A 23,105-nucleotide genomic window follows, 5' to 3' on the forward strand; every position below is an offset into this window, starting at 1 on the left:
CCATATATGCCAGGTTCTTGCGGGCCTTCCTGCCTTCGCCGGAACTATTCCCTGTGCCTGCAATATTTTTATCTCCTAAAAGATCACTAACTCATTTTTCAAGACCCAAGTCATATGCTCTGTTCAGCCCCCGGGCTGCCCACTCTGAGGCCTCTTCTACGCCTGCAGCATTTCTGGGACACTTGACCCATGTCACAGAGCTAGTTGTCACCCCTGGTGGAAGGACCACTGCTTGTGGCTGTAACTGCACTTCATTTTTTTTTTAAGATTTTATTTATTTATTTGACAGAGACATAATGGGAGAGGGAGCACAAGCAAGGGGAGTTGGGAGAGGGAAAACCAGGCTTCCCATCGAGCAAAGAGCCCAGTGTGGGTCTCGATCCCAGGATCCTGGGATCATGACCAGATCCAAAGGCAGACACTTAATGACTGAGCCACCCAGGTGCCCCTGTAGCTGCATTTCATGACTTTGTACTTAGGCTTCCGGCCTAGTGCTTGCACCCAGAGTGGTAGGTTTCCAGTAAATATTCAATGAATAATATGATAGCTGAATGCGTTATTTTTTGGTGCCAAGGGACAGTAATAGGAGGTTGCATGAAACAACTTGTCACATCTGCAGAACAAGGACGAGATATTCTGAGTGGTTAAAGTACTTGAAGAACAGTGACAGAGAGGAAATGACACATATCTAGCTTCTGGCCATTGTGGACCATTACCCCCACCTTCCAAGGACACCTGTGTCCATGTTCATGCTGTTAACACCATTCTCCCCTATGGTTGATGAGTGTGTACTGTGCAAAATGGCATAAAGGATTACAAAAATGAGATAATTCACATTTAAAGCAGTGTTCAAATAATTAAGGAAAAATACGATTTTGAATCTATTATCTTTGAAAGAGTGCCTAATTCTTCTTCCTCAAAACAAAAACAGTTCTTCTATCATCAGTATCTTCTGTTACCGTACATCTTAACTTCGTAGGAGAGGACAGGAAGCAACAGGCTGACCCAACCATTGCCACACCCCCAGCATGCCCAGACTGCCACCCAGTGCCCAGGGCTCCTTTGCCTCTAAGGAGTGGAGATCAGACATCCCATGGGAAAGAGCTTTGAACATCCCCTGGGAAAAGTCATCATGGAAAAGCTAAAAAGAACAATATGAGAGATGTCCCAAGGCAGCCTGTGATGAAGTTCCAAGTGAGAATGGTAAGGACAGGAAGTACCCTTGAGCTCTCCAGCGGGGAGCACAGCGGGGACCAGAAGGGTCAAAAGATGAGTCACAGGGCAGTTCTAAAGGGGGTAGCAGCCTCTTGGGGCTCAGGCAGGCTGGAAGGTCAAGCGGAAAGCACTCCCCATGGTATTTTTTCCTGTCCTCAGCATCACAAATAACTGATCTCCTCCTGGGCCTCAAAGCTTCCTTTATTTCTGGTCCCCAGAACAGACCCAACATACATACTGGAGCTCTGGTGTCAGAAGGACCCCAGTTCCCGTTCCCCAGGCCTCCTGCTGATGGGGGTGAGGTGCGTGGGATGCATCTGGAAGGAGCCCTGGGATAGTGGCCCTGGAGATGGGGGAGGGGAGCCTGGAGTTATCAGGAGGCAGTTAGGGTGGAAAGCTGTCAGATTTGCAGGTAGGAAAGAGGGTCTGAGGATTTGGGCTTGACTGGATGCTGAGGAAGCCCTTTGAGGAAGCTTAGCTCTGAGCCCACTTCCCCTTCCTGCAGAAGTGGGGTGGGCAGAGCCATCAGAGCCCTGGGTGGGTCACAGCTCATTGGGCAGGAGATTGGAAAGGTGGGCAGGTGGGTAAGAATATCCCCAGATCTTTATCACAGTTTCACCTTACCTCTGCAGTGTCATCCCCAGTGTCCTCTCCATCCTCACGGCCCCTCCTCCGTCTGTGCCCCCTCCGCCACCTCCTGCCTCTGTTTCTGAGACCACCCTACCCCCACCCCCCGTCTCCATCTCCACAGCCGCCGCTCATCCTCCTTCTGGTCGAGGCTTCGTTAGAATTCTGTTCTGAAACTGCAGCATGATTTAATTAACATGCCTATGTGGTGTTGTCCCGGAGATACAGATGAAACCCAAATGGCTAAACTGTACATCCTGCAACATTCTGTGCCTCCCATGCCCCTCATGAAAAGCAAACTCGAATAATGGGAAAATCAATCTATCATAGCATAAGAAAATAAACTTGTTTTGCTTGTGTCGAGGCAAAGGGCACAACGGAAGTTCTAAAGTTTATTAATATCTCTTTAGAGGACTGGATTAAAATAAATAGCTGTGGAAGGCAGCAGCAAACAATAGAGCAAATGGAAAAGACAAGACGACTGTTTAGTCATGAACTTGGGGCTCGAATAGCTTTTTTGTTCTGTGCATGTGTTGTAATTTCTACTTCTCACTATGCAATATTACGGATTCAGATGTACAATGTGATGATATTTTGTATGATTAATAATTTTTTCTTACCATTTGATATGTCTCCAAAAGGTGGGATATTTTTAAAGACTTTGTTAAAATGAGTCTTAAGCTATTTTGACATTCAATAAGAAAGGCATGATAGGGGGCGCCTGGGTGGCTCAGTGGGTTAAAGCCTCTGCCTTCAGCTAGGGTCATGATCTCGGGGTGTTGGGATTGAGACCCGCATCAGGCTCTCTGCTCAGTGGGGAGCCTGCTTCCTCCTCTCTCTGCCTGACTCTCTGCCTACTTGTGATCTCTCTCTCTGTCAAATAAATAAATAAATAAATAAATAAAATCTTAAAAAAAAAAAGAAAGAAGTGAGCTAGGTTTTCACCTCAACACCTTTGGTGACACCGATGTCTGCATGTACCAGTAACTGCGCTTTGTCCGAGGGACGCTCTTGGAGCCCTGGGAATCACAGCAAACTTCCGAAACTCTTCCTTCTCTGGAAAGAAGCAGAGCACCATAAAGAAGAAAACTCCAGGACTGGATGTGGCCTGTTTGCCCAGTGACTTGGCTCTGAAGCACCCCCTGCTCGGGAGAAGGGCGGAGGGATTAGCGCCATCCCAGCTCTGCTAATCGTGGGCTGTGTCGCTTTGGACAAGGTACTTAACCTCTCTGAGCTGCGGCATTGTCATCTGTCAGTCTAAGGTAATCCTAACTCCCCTCACCCCACCCCCCAAGCCGGGGACAGTGTCCTGAAAACCCTTAACAGAACACTTGACAGTGTTCTGGAAGGGAGCTGTTCTTCCCTCCCGTGCGAACCCTCCTTGCTAGCTCCTGCCTCTGAGTGTTCTCTGGAGAGAACCCCCCCGTGGACGGCGGGGAGGACGGCGGGGATGAGGCTGTTTTGTATGCGGCCAACCAACGACTGAACAGAATGGTGTATCTCTTTCAACCCAGAACGTAACCTCTTATGGAACACAGTGAGGTTTTAAGCAGACGTGCAAAGTGGTTTCTCTCTGACTGTTACCAAACATGAATCTGGGGTTTGGGAATCTCTGGCAGTGGCTTTCCTCCATTGACCCCAGCATTTGACAAGGGCCCAGAAGACCTGTCCGTGACCTCGTCCTTGAAAGGCTGGAGTCATGTGCCCCAAATCCATGTCTTTCCATGAGAGATGTCTCGTTCACCCCTGCTCCTCCTGAACATCACTGACCTTACTCGCTTTTTCAAGCCGAACAATATGAATACGAGACCGGGGTGTTAACCAGCCAAGGGGATGCGTGAGGCTGAGCCCATCCACAGCCCGCCACAGGCTCGGGAGCATCACAAACACGCAAAACCTAAGGACTCTAAGCAAATATTTATTAAATCCAGTACACTGAAGGTACAGGCCTTGACTGCAGCTCTCTGGAAAAGTAATCATGATTTCCCCAGCTGGTAAGTCAGCTTGTTTATCTTCCGCATATTTTTTTAACAAAGATCTGTTATGATTTCCCTTTACAGTGGTTAAGGCTCAGCACGCCAATTAGTTTGGATTTATTCCACTTGACATCATCTCCTAAATTGGGTTTTTGCCTCTTTGTGCCCTGATAACTCATCCAAGCACCCATTTTATGGCTTCTGTTGGTAATACCTGAATCGTTCCTTCGCTTCCCCATTTCTGTGCAAGGGAAAAGCTGGCACAAATCTCCTTTGGTGTGTGAGATGGATGCCCTATTTTGCCTTGCCAGTGGCCAGATACTCTCCTCTGACCAAGACCTTGCCCACAGGCTACAATGCCAGGGCCAGCCGACAGCGTCTGCTTTCCAGAACAAATTCCACCTCTGGGCGATGATGGTACTCTCTTCCCAGGACACAGCCCTCAGTTGATGCAGTAGCCTCCTTGGTGGGCTCTCCCATTTCCCCTATGTCTCCCCCAGGCCAGGTTTTCTTTCAGGGCCACGAGGCTAAGTGGAACCTGGGCAGCTGCACCAGCAGCACTGACAGAGGCAGCCAGTGAGGGGCCCAGCACCAGACCCTGAGTCAGACATCACCTCTATGACCCGGGGCGAGCAACCTAGCCTTCTTGGCTCCATTTCCTCACTAGCAGAATGAGGTTAATAAAGGAAAGCCTACCTTGAAAAATTAGAAATAATCATTAGATCTGGGTTTCTCCAGGCCATGCCAGCTAAGTCTTATGTTAAGTCCCCCCCCAAACAGCATCCCTTGGCATTTCCAAGGAATGGTCTATGAGGGTGTTCCCTCTCCATCAGGGACCCTCATGTGCTCATGATCAGCACCCCAGCTATGGCCTGGTGTTGGCCAACTCCTGCCCTCTATCATGGCCTACTTCGGTGGAATGGGAACATGAGGCCCCTGATCCTTGCCCCAGAGCCTTGGGGATGCACAAAACTGAAGCCACAGAAGAAACCCAAAGATCCAATGATGATGAGCACACTGGTGCCCCTTCCTGTGGCTGCTGAAGTTGCTGGCCCCATGGAGCCTGTCGAGACCATCCTCTGAATTGTAAGGGGCACTTCCTTCTGTTCCCATTGGTTATTTCATTGTACCATCTCCTACTGAGGCTACGTTCAGGGGGGCAGGAAGATGACAGGTGATAGATCTCAGTAGTTCTAGGACATACTCCTCCTCTCCCGACCCTGACCCATTCATTCACTTATCCAGCAGCTACATCTCCAGTCCCAACTACTTAGCAGGCATTGGGGTCTGCCCCAGGGATACAATGGTGAACAAAATCAGGGCAGCCCTTGAACTTATGGAGCTCACAGGCTGCTGGGGGACAGTGGACAGCCAGCGTGGTAAATGCTCTGATAGGAAATATAGGGTGCTCTGTCTTAGATACTGGGCACCGCGAGCTCAAGGAAGGCTTCCCAGAGGAAGCCTATTCAAAACTTGAACAGCAGCCTCTGGGAGGCCCTCTTCAAGAGACCCCCACCAACAGACTCTTTGCAGGGCACTCCATGGGTCCTGCAGGCAAGTTGGACAGCCCTCTGTCCTGGGGAAGCCCTAGGTGAGCTCGACCCAGACACTCAAATGCGGGTGCATAGAGCCCAGCACAGCGCCTGGCCCAGAACAAGTCGGTGAAAGAGAAAAGGGAACTTGTTTTTTCTTACTTACAGGCTTTTAGCCAATGATATGGGGCTTGTCTGATAGTGGGTAGTCATTTGAAACAGTCCTAAGATGGGCTTAGGGGAAGTGGGGGTGCAAAGGTAGAGAGAATTCACATGACAGGGGACCCAAGGACACACTTCCCCATGGCCACCGGGGTTCTCCTAAAGGATTTCTTCCCATGGTAATTTCGTGCAGTTTCTTTTTGCTGATAGAACAGCAGTAACTTGCATTTTCTGTAGCTAGAAGTTTTTCTTTCTTTTCCTCTTATTCCTTGGGTTTGTCTCTTTATGGTTTCCTGTGTTCCGACATCCTCTTCTTTCTTCACTTGAAAGTAAAGCAAATTAAACCGGATGAAAAATCCTCTGTAAAGAGACATCTTGATCCACCAGCAGCTTGGCAGCCAAGGGAAATTTGCATCCCTTCAATTCCTTGTAATTATTCATTTCCTTTCTCTTTCCCCTCTTGAACAGAATGGCAGCAGCACAGCACGCCTGGTTTTTCCCTAGATAAGAACTTGAATGGGTGAAACTGAGGGCAATGACTCAGCTCTCTTTCCCAGACTCCTCAGTGTCCCTGAATTTTTGCCCTAGAGTTCCTGAGGAGGAGGGCCACTCCAGCCCCAAGCGAAGACTAGCAACGGATGCATTAAGTAATATTCCTCTGAAAATGTATTGTCATGCCATTAAGGGTTTTCTGTTTAATATTTATTACCCACTTATAGTGCATTTGGTGTTAAGTGAAGCCATAAAAAGTTCAAAATCAATTCTAACAACAATAACGGTTCCTATTTGCGGTTTATGGTTTAAGGTTTGGTTTCCCCTGCATTTACAGGTTGTGCAGTTAAGTGGCTGGCTTAAACAGCCCAGCCAGGGTTTGGACCTGCTTTGAGAGAAGGCAGCTCTGACCTGCCATTGAATGGAAGTCACAGAATTCCTCCACCCAATCCCCCAAACTAGAGCCCTCCTTGCTGTTGCCATGGTGATGTGAAGATCCACCTCCTTTTTTTAACGCCAATCACCATCTCCAGTTCAGACCTGTCCCAAGTGATAGACTTGTAGACATAGTAGCTTCCTGGGCTTTGCTCTATGACGTTACTACGTCACATCAAACTCAACCCTTCTGAGGCTAAATGAGAACCTTCCACACTAAAACCTGTGCCTCCTACCAGCTTCCCAAGCTACAGGGCTGGGAGTTCTGTCACCTCTCCCCGATTGCTCAGGGAAGGAAGGAGCTGGAGCAATGGTCCTTTCTCCGGGCATTAACCACCCTCCAGTGAATCCACCCCAAACACTGTAGTATGTAATGAAAAGAACCTGCAAAGGTTAAACTCTACCCAACTCCTGTCTCACTAAGGTCCATTTGTTCATGACCTGAAAAGAGAACTAGCCTAGGGTAAAAATCGACTCGATTCTATTGTACGGTGATACTTGTTGCCTTCAAGCACAACGGAGTTGGAAGACAGGGTGACTGATCATACTTTGGAAAGGAAGACAGGAAGTAAATGGGTGGAACAGAACTTCTAAGAGAAGGCCAGCAAGGGCTATGTGTGTTGTGCCCTGCAAAAATTCCTATTGGCTGCCTGCCTGAAGGTCAGAGTCATTCCAGGAGAAGCATTGTTCATCTTGGTGACGACCACGACCATGGTGAGCCTCAAGAGCTGTGCCGCTCCGGAACTGTGGACTGCTGCTGGCACAGATTGACGTGACTGGGGTGAATCCCTTTCTCACCAACATGCAGGAGGATGGTGGTGCAGATGGTGAGAGGCAGAAGACAGATGAAGAAGGGCGGAGACCAGAAGCTGGTCTGGAGAATTCCAAAAAGGCAGAGGCTGGCCCCTGAGAAATCTGTCAGCAGGGGCATTTCTGTGTGGTCCGATGGTTCCCTCCCTGCCGCCCCCCCGCACTATTGTGCAGTCCATTCCAGAGCCCCAGAAATGCTTCTGCCACCGTAACCCCCAGCCCAATCCCAGGCTTTGATGCAGAGCCAGATGTCTTCAACCCTCCCTGGGTCTACCGTTGATGGACATTGTAACTCTTCCGTCCTCACCTGCAGACCTGTGGGGCAGCCCGCTATCTCCCAGAGATGGTTTTTTAGATATTCTCATGTGCAGCAATAAGCCTGAAACTGGGAGTTCAAGGAACTTGTAAGAGGGATACTTTCATCTACCCACCCTGGATTTTCCCGTTAGCTTTACCCTCCCCAACAGTGAGCTCAACAGGAGTGCAAAATCGAAAGCTACATATGTAACATCTAGAGCGAAGCTGCCCCCAGGGCCTGAGCAGTGAGGAAGATTGCAAAGTCAGCTCCCTTCTGACACTCAGAAATTTCCCTACAAGAGGGATTTGCTTTGATTTGCTCAAGGAGAGCAGCACCGTGGGACAGAGGCATATCCGAATTCTTGGAGGGTTGCTGCCTAAGCAACTTAAGAAGCCCAGGGAGTCAGGGGGAGGGGATAGACCAGCGCTCAGCACCCACTCCACCCTCCTGCCACGGTGCCCCCCAGGACAGCAGAGGCTGGAGCGTGACAGACTCCTTGCAGCCGAGGTTGTGAATGTGGGTCCAGTTGGGTCAGACCGTTTGCAGAGGGAGAGGAGGCAGGCAGCTCCCCAGGTGCCCGCCGTGCCTGGCCTCAAGCAGGGCCATGAGAGGCTGGGCTTTCCTGCCCCAGTGTGAGCAGAGGTGGCCGCAGCTGCAGCGTCTGGTCATGGGCCTCGGGGTGTCCAGAGAGACAGGGCGCTGGGCAGAGACGGGGGGAGGGCGCGGTGATTCAAGAACGAGCCGAGGGGCGGCTTTCTGATGGGATCTAGACCCACAACTTGAAGCTAGACGCTGAAGGCTCTCTGGAAGACCAGTCCTGGGCTGTGACCCGATTCATAATCCACAGCTTTCAAGGTGCCCGGAGCTCATATCCTTCATGGCAGCCCTTTATGAAGAAAGTCATTCCAGAGGGTCTGTCCTCTGCAAGTCACCCCTGACCATGCAGGATCAGAAAACCACTAAGCTCATGGGTGCACAGCATTGCCAAGAAGAAGTTTTGGGGGCAAAGAATAACGTACACTGACCTGTGTGTGTGTATAGTTTAGAAGCTCTCCTGTTACGCCACAAATATACAAGCATTCAAAAAGCCTTTTTGTTTAAAGATAGTCATTAGCCTGTGGCTAACTCAGGCAGCACCATGTCCAAGAGATCAGAATTAGCATCCCTGCTTGGAGTAGACAGAACTCACGTGCCTTCAGCCGTGAGACTTCAAGAAGGACCTCCTGTCACGTACACTGTCTCCAAGGGAGGGTGTATAACCTCGATCTAGTCATGAAGAAACACCGAACAAACCCAAAATGAGTGGCATTCTATTTAAACATTCTAGATTAAAAGAAGCTAAAGTGACACAACAGCTAAATATAAAATCTGTCCCTCAGCTGGAGTCTGTCCGGGAGTGCAAGAAGTGCCATACAGCCCGTTATTCAGTCAGCGGGCAAAATTTGGGGAATGAACAGTAGATTAAGTTAAAAGTATGAATCAACATCAATGCACAAAGTTGATGACTCTGGTTTTATGTAAAAGAAAATCCATGTTCTTAGGAAACACACATAGAAGTATCTAGGAGCCAAGTTCCTTGATGTATATCACTTACTCCCAAGTAGTTCAGCAAAAAATTGAGAGAAAGCGATAGAAGGGGGCTGGGGGACAAAGAAAAGAGAGAGTAGAACAGGTGGGTTAAATGTTAACAGGTGAATCTACATGGGTTTATAAAATGTTCTTTGTTCTGTTCTTTTTTTTTTTTTTAAGATTTTACGTATTTATTTGACAGAGAGAGAGATCACAAGTATGCAGGCAGGGAGGAAGCAGGCTCCCCATTGAGCAGAGAACCCAATGCGGGGCTTGACTCCAGGACCCTAGGATGACCACCTGAGCTGAAGGCAGGGACTTTAACCCACTGAGCCACCCAGATGCCCCTTTTTGTTCTATTCTTATGTTTGCAATTTTTCTGTAAATTTGACATTACATCCAAATAAAAAGTTAAAACAAGTGCCATTTCTTTACCTCCATGGTTTAGGTTTTGCCAATATTAGGATGCCTGCCTCCTCTGGGTCAGGCTGGCTCCAATTCTCTGGGTTGCAATGAGACAGAGGAGCTGTGGTCACTTCGAGGCAGAACCGGGAACCCGGGGCTCCTCCCCCTTTCTGTCCCATCAGTGCCTTGCTGAGTTTCCAGGCTTATTTATGCTGCTCCCGCCCTCTGGCCGAAGGGGAGACACTATCCTGGATCACACAGCAGGTGCACTGGATGGAGCCTTTGCATTAGATGGAACTCAGCAGAGCTGCTGCCCCTTGGGTCCACTGTGGGTCTATGGTGGGTTGAGCTCAGTGTTTCCACCCATGTCTTTAACATTGCCAGGCCTTTGGTACTCCTTATGATCCTCTATTACTGTTTCAAGGACTGAGTAACAAACTTCCTCCTAATTGTAAAGAAACATAAAACACAGAGAGGCAGATTGTTGATTTTTGGACTGCACAAGACTTTGACCCCCAGATTTATATCATGGTCTGGACAGTGGAAAGACTTTCCAGAAACACCTGGGGAAACTGATCCAAAACCAGGTGCTAAAAGTAGGTTTGAGGTAGTAGAGTGTGAGGTTCATGGGACACAGAAGTAGGTGAGGTAGGACTAGACAAAGAGTTGGTGTTCCCACAGGTGGGCAGAGCCTAGAGGCTGAGCACCCAACAGTGGAGGCCCAGGCCCAGTGGTCACCCCCAACGAAGCCAGCTGGAAGTGGTAAGATTAAGCCACATGTCTAGGGTAAGAAAAAGCAAATCGTTAGCTCAGCACATCTGGGAACCCTATAATAGAGCCCCAATCCCTGCTGCAGGGCTGGGTCCCAATGTCAGGGCAGAGGGGCCACCAAAAGACCTTGTGCTGAGACCGAAGTTCAACAGGACTTTTCAAGCAGCAAAGAATGGAACCCCACCATGACCTGGGAAACCCATGGATTCTAGGCTATCCATGGAAGCCAAGAGCAGGTTGATGAGGAGCCCAAGAAATAAAACTGGAGGTGGAATCATGTGGGAGTGGAACTGTCAACCCTCTGGTCCTTGTCTCAGCTTCCCTCTGTGATTTGCTTCATCTTTCTCTCTCAGATCCACCTTCTCTGTCTCTCAGACTCCAGAACTGCAAATGAAAGTGGCCAACAACTTCCACACCAGTTTGGCCGCCTGGAGAAAGAGAGACGGATTCTTCTGTCAGGCACAGTTGTAGGCTCCTATGCGAGGGGATGGCTCAGATTTTGCAGTTTTCCCTCTCGTGGGTTAATTGACTCTAGAAGGAAGCCTGAATGCATTGTGGTGGATGGTTGGATGGATGGATGGATGGATAGAGTTGGGGTGTGGCATTTCCTAAGAAGACTAGAAAGACCACCCAACAGAATGCCATCCAGAAAAGGGTCTGCTGAGGCAGGGTGAAGAATTAGGGGACTTTGATATATGTCTCCACTTAAGTGCTGCTTCTTTGGGGCTATTTTGACAAAGCCTGAGACTGGTTGTCCCTGGTCATATGATTAATGAAGGTTCTGATTAACAACCAAAGCCTCTCACCCACGAGACAGCTGTGAGGCACAGGAACGAGGATTAGTGCTGACCTCTAAGACCAGGACTTCTCCCCAACATCCCTGCTCTCGCCAGTTAACACGTTAGGAATGTGCTTCCGGTGGGCAAATTTTGCTGGGCTGTGAGGTGTTGGAAAGGATACAGTGAACTGGGGAAGAGGAGAGAGGAGAGCGGCCTGGGCATGGCAATCTGCTCAGACAAGGCCCCTCGCCCACCAGAGCCCATCTGAGAGAAGACTCCAAAGAGGCTGGAGGTATGCCTGTGGAGAGGCATACCCAGGTATCAGGGGGCTTGACTCCTGTGACCAGCTTTGTGCCCAGACGGCATGTCTACATTAGAGGGGGCAAACTCCTTAGCCCTGATCGGTAGCCATCCGTCCGTCCGTCCATCCAGCCATCCGACCATCCATCCATCCATCCACCCACCCACCCATCCATTCACTATCTAACTAACAATTTTAATTTATTTATACATCAAGCTCTGTGCTATAGGGACTATTTTGGGATGGAGTCAGCAGAGACAGGCACATAAGGCCTAATATGATCACTACTTTAAGTATGAGTAAAGCGCCAGGGAGAAGAGAGAGGCTCTCGGGTCACCTGGGTGAACTGGGCTCAGCCTCATGGAGGAGGAGTTTCGAGCTGAGTTGTGAAAGATGATCCCACAGGGTGTGCTATGGCAGAGCGAACACTGAACAGGGGGCATCAGGATGCTCAGGTTTTTGTCCTGAGTCTGTGACCATGCCCTCTGGCAGGGGTGGGGAGGGGCTAAGTCGAGGCAAGAGATGTGCCCAAGGGGCAAAATATAAGGAGAAATCACCATCAGAGTCACGCAAGTGTAGGCTGAAAGGCCCCTTAAGTCATGTGGCCTAGACCCTCTCTTCCCCACCCCTGCTCCCAGCCCTCCCAAACTCCCCCTCCAGCTTTGGGTTCTTAGTAAGTCACTTCACCAGCTAAGCTCCATTTCTTTACCCACAGGGCCTTGGACTAGACAGTGGTGGAAGGACAGCTCCCTCTTAAAGATCCCATGGTCAGTCCAGCCCAGAGCGGCATGTGAGCAGGCAGACAATGCCGGGGAGTCCCCGCTAGAGTCCCAACGAGCAGACAGAGCTCTCCTCAAGCCTTGAGCCAGACCCCAGGGCCTGGAATAAGTATTAGCTTTTCCTCTTCCCTCCCTGCCTCTCCTGGGTCCTGGTAGCAACCATGCCTCTCCCCTCCACTTAGCATGGGAAGTGGAAGTCATCGCATCCCGTGCACAGTGGAGGGATTAGATTTCCAATAAGGTTTATGTGGGAAATGAGCTTCTTATACACCAGGCTGAGCAGTTCCCCATTATAGCTGAAGGGATAAGAGCCTGAAAAATCATTAACCTCTGTGACTGGATAAAGGAAGCTGAGCCACGAGAGGAGGGCCTTCCAGGGACTCAGTCTGCAAAATTACCAGCATGCGGGGGAATTTCTGGCCCCTCCTGTCCAGTAAGAAGAGGAAGTAGTTCCTCGGAGCAATGTATAGGGGTTGGACATCTTTTTTTTTTTTTTAAAGATTTTATTTATTGATTTGGCAGAGAGAGACACAGCAAGAGAGGGAACACAAGCAGGGGGAGTGGGAGGGGGAGAAGCAGGCTTCCCGCCAAGCAGGGAGCCCAAAGCAGGGCTCAATCCCAGGATCCTGGGATCACGACCGGAGTCGAAGGCAGACACTAGACCGAGCCACCCAGGCGCCCCGGGCTTGGACAGCTTGTCACGGCTCTGCTGAACTACTAGCCTTCTATCTGACTGATACTGAACAATCCATTTGGATGTTCCCTCAAGCGCCCCAAATTCAACTTGCCCTAAACAAGATACGTCATCCCTTACAACTCATTCCCTGGCCACCCTCACCGCCACTGGATCATCTTGTCTCCCAAGTGGAAACTACAGAGTGACGAGATGTTGCAGACAATTACCTTGAGTTGGTTCGGCACAACCCCCATTGCTGAAGCCCGGAGGCCTACCCCCTGGCCATTTCACGACGCCCCCGCCTCTCCATCTTTTCCTCCAGTGGCCTGGTTCTGGCTGTCATGCCCTCTTGCCCGGATCTTGCCTCCTTACTCATCCCCTTCTTCAGCCAGCTGTGTCCAAGACAACTGGAGTCACCACTACCGAGATTAGAAGAGAGAAGTCTGCCCTGTCCTTAGAGTGGTCCATACGGCCCTCACAGGACTCCTCCTCCCTCTCCCTGAGAAGGAACCACGGTTCTGACTATTAGTAGGCTTTTGCATTTCTAGACACATTTCAGAATCAGATTCTAGGGTTCCAGAGAACAAATCTGGTTGGGGTTTTTACATAGAGATGTTTATTGACGTTCTAGATTAATCAGGGGAAGATTGACATCTTTGAAACCTTGAATCTCTAATTCACACCTGTTCTAACATGGCTGTCCCTCAGGGACTTGTTTCATGCTTCTCAATAAAGACAATAGAAATCTTGTCAACATTTAGTATTTTTTTTCCCTAAATTTTGAGTATTTCTATGCCATCCTCAGTTGCCATTCTATCAAAATGTCATTGTTTTCATATTGATCTTGGATCTGGAAACCTTTAACTTATGGGGGTTCTGTAGAAATAAGTTGCCCCCAGTTCCATCACGCCTGTCCCACTTTTCCCCCACCGTGGAATCATAGGTACATAGCGTCTTAGGCCTTCTTGGCTACCAGGGCCCCAGAGCCTTTTCGTGGCTGGAGTTGAAAATGTTGGATGGAGGTCAATTTAGTTTTTGATGGACCTGTTGGTGGGATGAAGCCTGGGCACTCTCTGCAAGCCAACACGAAGCCTGAACCCCTGACCAGTAAGGCAGCGCACAGCCCACGGCAGTGCTCCCCTAGTGCTCAGAGCTCCCCTTTCTCACTGAGTCCCACTCGCTGGTGTTTCTCTCTCTTCCTGCAGGGAGAGCCCCAAATGCCCTCTCTCTGAGGATCTATCTTCTGTGCCTGGTTAGCTCCACCTTCTGGCTGACAAGACAGGAGTTACTGACGACGACCTCTATTAGAGCGTCAGATCAAGGGGACTCACCCTTACCTGACTTTGTGGAAGAGGAGGGGTGTCAGCATGAAGCCCGGCCCCCTCTCTCACACAAGCTTAACTTGAGGGATACCAAGGTTGGGGTTGGCAGGGTCGGGGTCACAGCCAGAAGATCCTGAGGGTGTGGATGAGCTCTGTCCAGTGCCAAAGGCCCTGGTTGAGGCTCTGTCCATCCTGCAGCTTCCATGAGCAGCCGATGTGCATTGTAGAGGCCTCTCTTGTTCACACAGTTCACGTGGCTTTTATTGTTGCCACTAAAACTCCATCTGCATGAACACTTGTCTGTCACCCACTGACCGGCACTGTCCTTGGAGGTTCGTCCCTGAGAGGATGGGGTTCAGCCAGGAAGGACAGGGAGCAAGCCGAGAGGAGTGGCCTGGCCTGTGCACCTCTGCTGGCCTGGAGCAGGGTCTGGTTGCTCCAGTGAGAGTCTGGGTGATTGAGCCCGGGGGGCTGGAGTGGCTGGAGCGTGTCACCAGACAGGGCATGGGTGAGTTGTGTTCCAGGACACGGGGCAGGGGAGCATCTGGGAGAGGACATATGAGGGCGCTGTGGGCAGCCTCCCCAATGCTCTATGGTCACTCCCAGGGCCCCGACGTCATCCGTGCTGGCTTGTCCTCCTCATGATTTCAGGTCTCATCTATAGAATCCTGGATCCCTCCTTTCCAAAGCAATGCTTCTCCCTAATGAAGACAGCATAGAGGAGCCAGCAGCCAGTGCCCCCAAAATGTGGGTAAAGTGTGTTCCAGTGTTGGTGTTTATAGGAATCATTCCTAAAGAAACAAACATTTATGGCACAGACATGCTTATCGCTTACATTATGAGGGTCAAATAACTGGATATGAATTAGTTGTTCAACAGAGAGGGTTCCTGAATGCTGTCACTGAGAATGCCCAAGGGGACAGAGCGACAGTGTCTGTCCACTGATGGGACTAAAGGTAGAACCTTCCCTGCCCCATTCTATCACATACATGTGCGCACGTGTGCACACATGCAAACACACACACACACACACACACACACACACACACACACACACTACCCTTAGAGGGAAAGGCAGGGAAGAAGGATGCCGTGTATTATAGGGGATTATTCCTTGGTAGAAGGAACGTGCCTTCTTTTTTTCATCTTTAAATCATTATTGACTAAATAGACATAGTCTGGATAAAGATTAAAGAACACTTTATGACCTAACTTGTTAGCAAGAAAGGAGAATATTTCAGATATGATTTTAATATTTGATAATATGCCCATCAGAATAGTTGAAATGCAGACTACCCGGGAAAATGAAAGCATGTTAAGGTGTCTCATGGACCCAGACATTTCTCTCATGGTTTCTGCTTTTCAAGGCATGCTTCTAAATGGGAAACCTAGCACAGACAGATAAGGAAAATAGTTCATCTGGGGGCTTCCCGTGATCTTTGTTCTTTCAGGAACATTCCTATGTAATAAAATGTTACTTGTATAACAAAGTTTGCAAAGAGGGGAATCACGCTTATGTTCTGCAGACACACACAGAAGGCCATATTGTAGGATTCCAGGCAGAGAAAAATCCAAGTCGAGGGGAAGTGGCTGAGACAGAGAGCAGAGCAGCGGTTGCAGGGACTGGGCGAGGGACAGAGCACTGAGCGATGAGGAGCGCGGGTGTCTCTGTGACGGAAATGTCGCAGAACGACATGGTTGTGCAACACTCTGGATGGACCTAATGAGACCTCCATATCCCACTGCAAAGGATGCGAGTAAAATTTTATGTAAACTCAAATTCTACTTTATTTAATAAATTAAATCTATGAAGTAATTAGAGAGGTGAACACAGAACACAAATATGATAAAGAAGGAAATGACGGGGGTGGGGGAGATATGCTCTGGGGGTCCAACCAGCACGAGCTGCTGCTCGGGGGCCTAGCCTGCTTGCTCCACGGAGGCAGGGGGCGGCAGCTCGGGGGCCGAGGCTGCTGGTCATCCAGTAAAGGCAAAATGCCAGGTGGCTCTTCTGTCGCAGAGAAGTGAACGAGGGCCCTGAAGACCATCTGCCCTGGTCCCAACGGGTCAGGGGGGGTCACTGGTCTTCCAGACCCATTGTGAGCTGCCGCAGCAGGGATGGTGGGGACCAGCTCAGGCCCCAGAGGTGCAGCGGGTGCCAGAGTGGCTGCTGGAACAACTTCCTGATCTTGCTCTGGGGCCGGTGCTGTAGCTCCAAGAAGAGAAAGCATCATTAGCTTGATTGACTTCCCTTTTGCCTTTCCCTTTCCCCACCACTCAGCGTGGCCTGCATTCAAGACCCAGCCCCTGGAAGGTGTCCCCGATGGAAGCCCATGGGGACAGGGATCTGAGACGACTCACTCTCTTCGGCCCAATTACAATCTACGGAGGCTTCCTCAGGGTGGCCCACCCTGCCTCCGCCTCAGGCCCACACCAGTCACCCCCAGTCCTCCTCACCCCCAGCCTCTGGCTCCGTGGTCTTTCTGGGAGGGCGTTGACTTTCTGACAGCAGAAGCTGGGCACAGCGCTGCAGGTCCGAGCCCGGCACATAGACCTGCAGGTAGGCCAGCAGCATATGCAAGCTGGGAAACTCCGGAGGCTGCACAAAACCCCCTGGATACTTTTCCACCCAGGTGTTTAGGATGGCATAGACGGCCCTGGGGACAGACATGGAGACAGAAAAGTCAGAGGACAGGGTATGCATCCAAACCAATATCCCAGGGAACCCCTGTGGGAACCTGGGCCCCTGGGCTTCCAGCTCCTGTCCGAGACCAGTCGGACTCCTTGTCCACCTGCGACCTGGCAGTCCTGCCCGAGACAGGCCTGCTCCCAGACGGTGGGCTGGCCAAAAGCCTCTGGGAGTGGGAGTCCGTGATCAATGGGGTGATCATTTCTGGACTTCTTAGGGGAGCTGGGCACACTCCTCAGTCTGTCTCCTTGCCCACGAGCCACTTCAATTCAACTGCATGTGCCCAGGGAGGGGTGGTGTCTGGCCTCTTAATTACCCTCACTGCACTCGCCTCTGCTCCGTGAAGATCCAACCAAGGAGGGAACAAAGGGACTCTGTCTCTAGCCAGGCCTTCCCAGGACCCTCCCCATACCTCCACCGTTACCTCCTCTGCCCGTTCAGTAGGTGCCATGAGAGTGGGTCTGTTTCCACTGACACTCACCTCCCACAGGATGTGGGATGTCTGTTGCTCCCTGGGCTCTACTGGGTCACCACTCTCCCTGAGCCCCCTCTGAGCACCGAGTGCAGGTACCAACAGACTGCTGTGCGATGGTTCCTAAATCCTGCATTCTGAGTCCCTGAATTGGGGCAGAGAGAGGGTTGGGAGGTGGCAGGGATGGAGCATGACCCACTCAGGGGTTGAAGCTGTCCTCCATTCCCCCACAGAGAGCTGTGGGCCTCTGCTCTCCCACAGTGCTCACACACCTACCCCAGCTACTCAGGGCACCTTCCCAGTTTCCAGTAGAAGCTCTCAGACATTTACCCTAAAGCAGGAATCACAGAGGTGTGCATGAAGGTCCAGAAGCCCCTTGAACTCACAGGACTCTCACTGCCCTGCTTGAGAGGGAAGGCCCTCCTGGAGCAGCCAAAGCTTACTCACATATCGCGCTGCTCCTGGGATCTCTTGACCTCTTCATACGTGGAATAATAGCATCCGAATCTAGAGGAGGCCAGGGGGCATCACATGAGATGTCTGCGGATGTTGGCTCTCACCCTCTGACCCTCGACTAGCCTGCAGCCCTGGGGTGCTGTCTGTTCTGTGCAGGGATCCCATTCAGCTTCGAGATAATCGCCTCCACCTACTGGGGCTTCCTGAATGCTTGCTGAATGAAAGGGCCCCAACGAGCCCATCACCGACATCTGAGGGGGCCTGGCCCTGCTCACCCCCAGGGATGCCTGTTCTGGATTCATCCAGACAGAGACCCCAGAAAGAATCTCAGATCTCCCTTTCAATGGCAAAGGAGCCCTGCTCAAGATTACAGTGAGAGTCAGGGATTAGGCAGATTACTCACAGATTTGTGAGTAGAGTATCGATAGCACGTCCCTGCATGAGTGGCATGGATCCTGTGATTTCATCATGAGGGGCACGGGAATGTTCAAAGAGCATGCCCACAGGCCCTCCAGCAGACTTTTCCACCAGTGCAGGCTGCCAGGTATCCTTTCGGACACCTGCCACTGTGTCCCTATAATACCTCTGCCCCAGTTAGGAGCAAGGGGAAATTTGGGGAAGCTTGGGGACCTGCCAAAGTCTCACAACCAGGCATTGGCCTAATCTCATGGGGCAGTTAGGGGCAGGGGAGTGTGTTCACCTTGCACATAGTTGGTCCAGCACCTCCCCGGTGGTGGCAAAGGTGTCGTATGTGTCCAGAAAGGTGTGGACACAGTGTAGATCTTGTCTGAGGACGGCAGGCACCAGGTGATCTATTGCGGCCTCCAGCTTGTCGGCCTGCTCTGCCATCAGCAGTGAGGTCCTTGTCCTCTTCTTGGTTGAACCATTTTTCCCCTGAGGTGAATCAGAGGAGACATGAGTCAGTGCTGTGGCCACCAGGAGGGTTGGAGCTTGGAGGGCAGAATGATCCCCCAGATCTCAGGGACTTCTGCAAGAGGTGGGACAAGAGAGCCCAGAGTCTGAAAAACAATTGCTGACTCAGTGTCTCATTGGGTTCAGCCTAAGGCTCTTGGTTTTGCTTCAGGTCATGGTCTCCATGTCCTGAGGCTGTGATCCTCATAGAGCTGGCTGTGTCCATAGGGCAGTGTCTGCTTGAGGATTCTGTCTCTCCCTCTGCTTCCCCCCACTCTCCCCCTGTCTCTCTCTCAAATCCATCAATCAACCAATCAGTTAAGAAGCCTTTAAGGCAAAGAGAAAATGTTCTTGGTATCCATACAAAGAATTGATAGAAATGATGTCTGAACTTCCTAGTATCTCAGGACCCTTTGTGAGTAGAGTATCGATAGCACGTCCCTGCATGAGTGGCATGGATCCTGTGATTTCTGATGACATAGCCCATTCTTTTTATTTTTTCGAAAGACATTTTATTTATTCATTTGACACAGAGAGAGGTCACAAGTAGGCAGAGAGGCAGCCAGACAGAGAGGGGGTAACAGGCTCCCCACTGAGCAGAGACCCCTGACGTGGGCCTCGATCCCAGGACCCCGAGACCATGACCTAAGCTGCAGGCAGAGGCTGAACGCCCTGAGCCACCCAGGCACCCAACATATCCCATTCTTGAGATGAGAACACAGAGATGTTTTAGGCGAGAGGGCTTAGGATTGGAGGGCACGGAGGCTGTAGGATGCAGCACTGTGCCTTGGCCACAGAAGGGATTACATCCAGTCCCGCCCCAGTAAAGGGCTCCATGGCTGTGATCAATGACTGGCCGTCCGGACTGCTGTTCAGTGCAGTGCAGTGAGGCCCCTGTTCCTGTCCTTGGGGGGGCCCCAACCATGTGTTCCATCAAAACCAAAGCGCAGAGCAAGAGACAGAGTACCATGGGCCCCATGTCCCTTTGGATCAGAGTTTCCCAACTCACTCTTGCAAATGATGATTTGCAAGACGTGAAGAACTTGAGGAAGGACTGTTGGGCCAGTGGGGGCACCTGGAGCACGAGTTAGGAAAATGCCTAGGCCAGGGCAAAAGGAGTCTAGATCAACGGGATGAGACCTGGTCTAAAGTCTCTTTAATGATACTCCTAGAAGTATGTGGACAATGGCTCTCTTTCTATCCAAGGCATGGGCAGGACCATGAGGGCAAGTTTGGGGAAGAGATGGGATGCAGATTCACGGGAGTACAGGACTCTAGGAGGCCAGGCTGGCTTCTAGGAAGTGGGGCCCTTGGTGCTGCATGGGCGCCCCAGGGGTCGGGTCTCCTCAGCACCTGCACTCACCCTGAGCCAGCGCCAGACTCTGTTGACCGTGTGTGGCTTCTTGTCCTTTGAGGAAGGAGAGCAGGCAATCTCCTCGTTCACCTCCTCCACCATGTCCTCTGGAGCGTTCTGTAAAGACAGTGCCCGGCAGCCAGGCAGGAGACCTTAGAGCCCTGTCTGGAGGCCTTTGCTGGTCTTCAGACCCAGGGAGCTCCATTCCAGACACACCATAGCCCAGGATGCAGATCCCTCCCCCAAGGAGAGAAACGTGGCCCAGCTTCAGGGCCTTGGATGTGCTCTGGCACAGCTAAGAGGCACCTCAGGAATCCTCTGTGCACCCTGCCCACCCTGACATTGGTGTGAACAAGAAGGGATCACCAGGGTATCCACTGTGCTCACCCTCCTCCAGCCCATGGGCGGGAACCCCCACATATCCCTCCTCCCCTCAAACTCCAGAGGAAGGGATGGGGCTTCCCTAGGATGGTTCAGAGGGGTGGGCATCGCCTAGTCTCCTCAGTAGTAAGTACCTTATGGCGTCTCCCTCGAAATATCCTGAGGCATCGCGGGGGTGGTTTCAGCCAATGCCTGCAGCATGAAAACAAGCCATATTCCTGGGGTTTCTGATACCCAGAGCTCCGGAAACTGGGCACACAACACGGAAACATCTTTCTGTGTCAGATTTCCTGAGCCCAGTAACCCTGCTACCGGACTAGAATGTGGGTGCCTGGTTGCAGGGGGAGGGGTAGAGGGAGGAGAACCAGAGAGATGCTGATCTGAGGAGGACAGGGGGTGGCTGATATAGACCTGTGCAGGGAACAGCGGAGGCCGCCCAGAGCTAGCCTCCGTCATCTGGTGGGCCGGGAGTAAGGAGTAGCCTCAGATCCCTGTGCCCATGACCTGCTATCAGGGGAGACCCTCTAGGGATTGCTTCCTGGACTCAGAGAACATTGAATGGTGGGGAAATTTTCCTTGATTTAGGAGGGACATGAAAAGTCAATCATTGGGTTGATACTTTCTCTTCTTGGACCGACAGCCCCAACCTCAGAAGAAGATTCTGAACCACCTCAAGAGCTACCTCTAGCTCCCACTGTGGTGCCTGCCGCAGCTTCAGAGCCGAGGGGCCTGGATGGGAACCAGTTGTGAGTGTGATACAGCTATGGATACAGCCGAGGGGAGGCACCTACCTGAAGGAGCCTACTGCAAAGTTTCTATGGACAACCAGGTGCATGATTGAAAGACTTAGGGGTCTTCCCCTGTGGGGGACATTCCTGGCTTAAAAGTGTTCAAGCGGTGAAGCGGGGCGATATCCCAGGTGTGACAGCATGATCTCAGGATCCCGGGGGTCCCCAGAAGACCAGCTGGGGCCCGAATGCTTCCGAGTTCCCAGACATCAGTTAGGGAGGATGGCTGAAAACCAGGAAGCTAGGTCCCGGCTTTCTGCTCTGGGAAGCAAGCTGGGCCCAGACACCACCTTATTCCATCCATAAAGTCTCACACATCTCGCCATTCTGGTTGCAATGAAGAAATGGACTGTACACCAGAATTTCGTACCTGTGGGTTATGCCCAGGATTTAAGGTGCTAGAGAAACATTTTTTGACATAAGGATGGAGAAATGGTTCCTCCACAACACCTACTGGAAGGACAACTGAAGGATTATTTCAGCACAGGAAGTCAGACCTGCAGGAGTGAATGGGAAACAAAGAGCCCGGTGGGTAAGTAGTTAGCCAACATGTCGGGAAATCTGAATTACCATTAGCTGTAAAACACACGAAAAAGCCATTTCGGGAGATGTTAGTGACAAGTTGGAATGACATGATAATGCACATTGTTAGAACAACTGAAGGTACTTAGCATTAAAGGATTCTGAGATTCTCATTTTGTGCTCTAAGAGGGGTAATAGACTCAGTTCAGACGTAAGTTACACGTACTTAAGAGTTTGGGTTTTTTAAAGATTTTATTTATTTATTTATTTATTTATTTGTCAGCAAGAGTGTGAGAGCGCACAAGCAGGGGGAGCAGCAGGCAGAGGAAGAAGTGGGCTCTGGGCTGAGCAAGAGCTTGATGCAGGACTCAATCCCAGGCCCCCAGTATCATGGCCTGAGCTGAAGGCAGATGCCTAAGAAACTGAGCTACGTAGGCGTCCCTACATGGGCTTAAGAGTTTTAAAGGTGGGGCACCCGGGTGTCTCAGTTGGTTAAGGAACTGCCTTCGGCTCAAGTCATGATCGTGGAGTCCCAGGTCCCACATCAGGCTCCCTGCTCGGCAGGGAGTCTGCTGCTCCCTCTGACCTCTCCCCTCTCATACTCTCTCTCTTGCTCTCTCATTCTGTCTCTCTCTAATAAATAAATAAAATCTTTTTTTAAAAAAAGAGTTTTACAGGTAACCCTAAAATCATAGAAATCGAGTATATGTTTTTTCAAACTAAAAGATGAAATAAGAGAATAAAGAAAGTATGTCAACTCCTTGACAGGGAACAAATGAGAAGAAAGAAACATTAAAAATGCATGATCGGGACACCTGGGTGGCTCAGAGGGTTGAGCCTCTGTCTTCGGCTCAGGTCATGGTCTCAGGGTCCTGGGATCGAGCCCCACATCGGGCTCTCTGCTCGGCGGGAAGCCAGCTTCCTTCTCCCTTTCTGCCTGCCTCTCTGCCTACTTGTGATCTCTCTCTGTCAAATAAATAAATAAAATCATTTTTAAAAAAATGCATGATCAGGGACGCCTGGGTGGCTCAGTTGGTTAAGCAGCTGCCTTCGGCTCAGGTCATGATCCCAGCATCCTGGGATTGAGTCCCACATCGGGCTCCTTGCTCAGCAGGAAGCCTGCTTCTCCCTCTGCCTCTGCCTGCCTCTGCTCACTCTCTCTGACAAAAAAAAAAAAGTGCATGATCAATAGAAAATAAAAATCATATGGTAGAAATAAGTCTACCTATATAAGCCATCACAACAAATGTGGGCAGTTAAACCATAAGTCAAATGATATATGAATGGACAGAACTCTTAAATTGAATTAGGAAATTAACAAAATCTGTTTCTCTGCTGTTTTTAAAAAAAGATCAAATGCAAGAGGACAGAAACCAGTGCAC

The 23,105-nt window shown here is 50.6% G+C and overlaps 2 protein-coding genes and 1 long non-coding RNA gene across 4 annotated transcripts in view; 1 reads left to right on the plus strand and 2 right to left on the minus strand.

Moving 5' to 3' along the window:
- LOC116574510 (ral guanine nucleotide dissociation stimulator-like) overlaps positions 1-23,105 on the plus strand; it is a 492,075-nt gene that overhangs the window by 444,260 nt on the left and 24,710 nt on the right. For both annotated transcript variants that reach the window (XM_032315283.1, XM_032315284.1), the window contains exon 3: positions 21,054-21,733. The gene's annotated coding sequence lies outside the window, so the exon portion shown is untranslated. The remainder of the gene's footprint in view (positions 1-21,053; positions 21,734-23,105) is intronic.
- On the minus strand, positions 14,215-17,501 carry LOC116574107 (ral guanine nucleotide dissociation stimulator-like). Its single transcript, XM_032314624.1, has 3 exons — positions 16,607-17,501; positions 16,083-16,355; positions 14,215-14,282 (listed from the first exon to the last, which is right to left on the minus strand). Exons 1-3 carry the CDS (start codon positions 16,851-16,853, stop codon positions 14,215-14,217), a joined length of 588 nt encoding a protein of 195 aa, XP_032170515.1. The 5' UTR covers positions 16,854-17,501.
- On the minus strand, positions 18,639-20,631 carry LOC116574539. Its single transcript, XR_004279359.1, has 3 exons — positions 20,548-20,631; positions 20,042-20,149; positions 18,639-18,660 (listed from the first exon to the last, which is right to left on the minus strand). It is a non-coding gene; the product is annotated as an uncharacterized LOC116574539 (long non-coding RNA).

The sequence above is a fragment of the Mustela erminea genome, chromosome 15, assembly GCF_009829155.1.
Source record: "Mustela erminea isolate mMusErm1 chromosome 15, mMusErm1.Pri, whole genome shotgun sequence".
Lineage (NCBI taxonomy): Eukaryota > Metazoa > Chordata > Mammalia > Carnivora > Mustelidae > Mustela > Mustela erminea.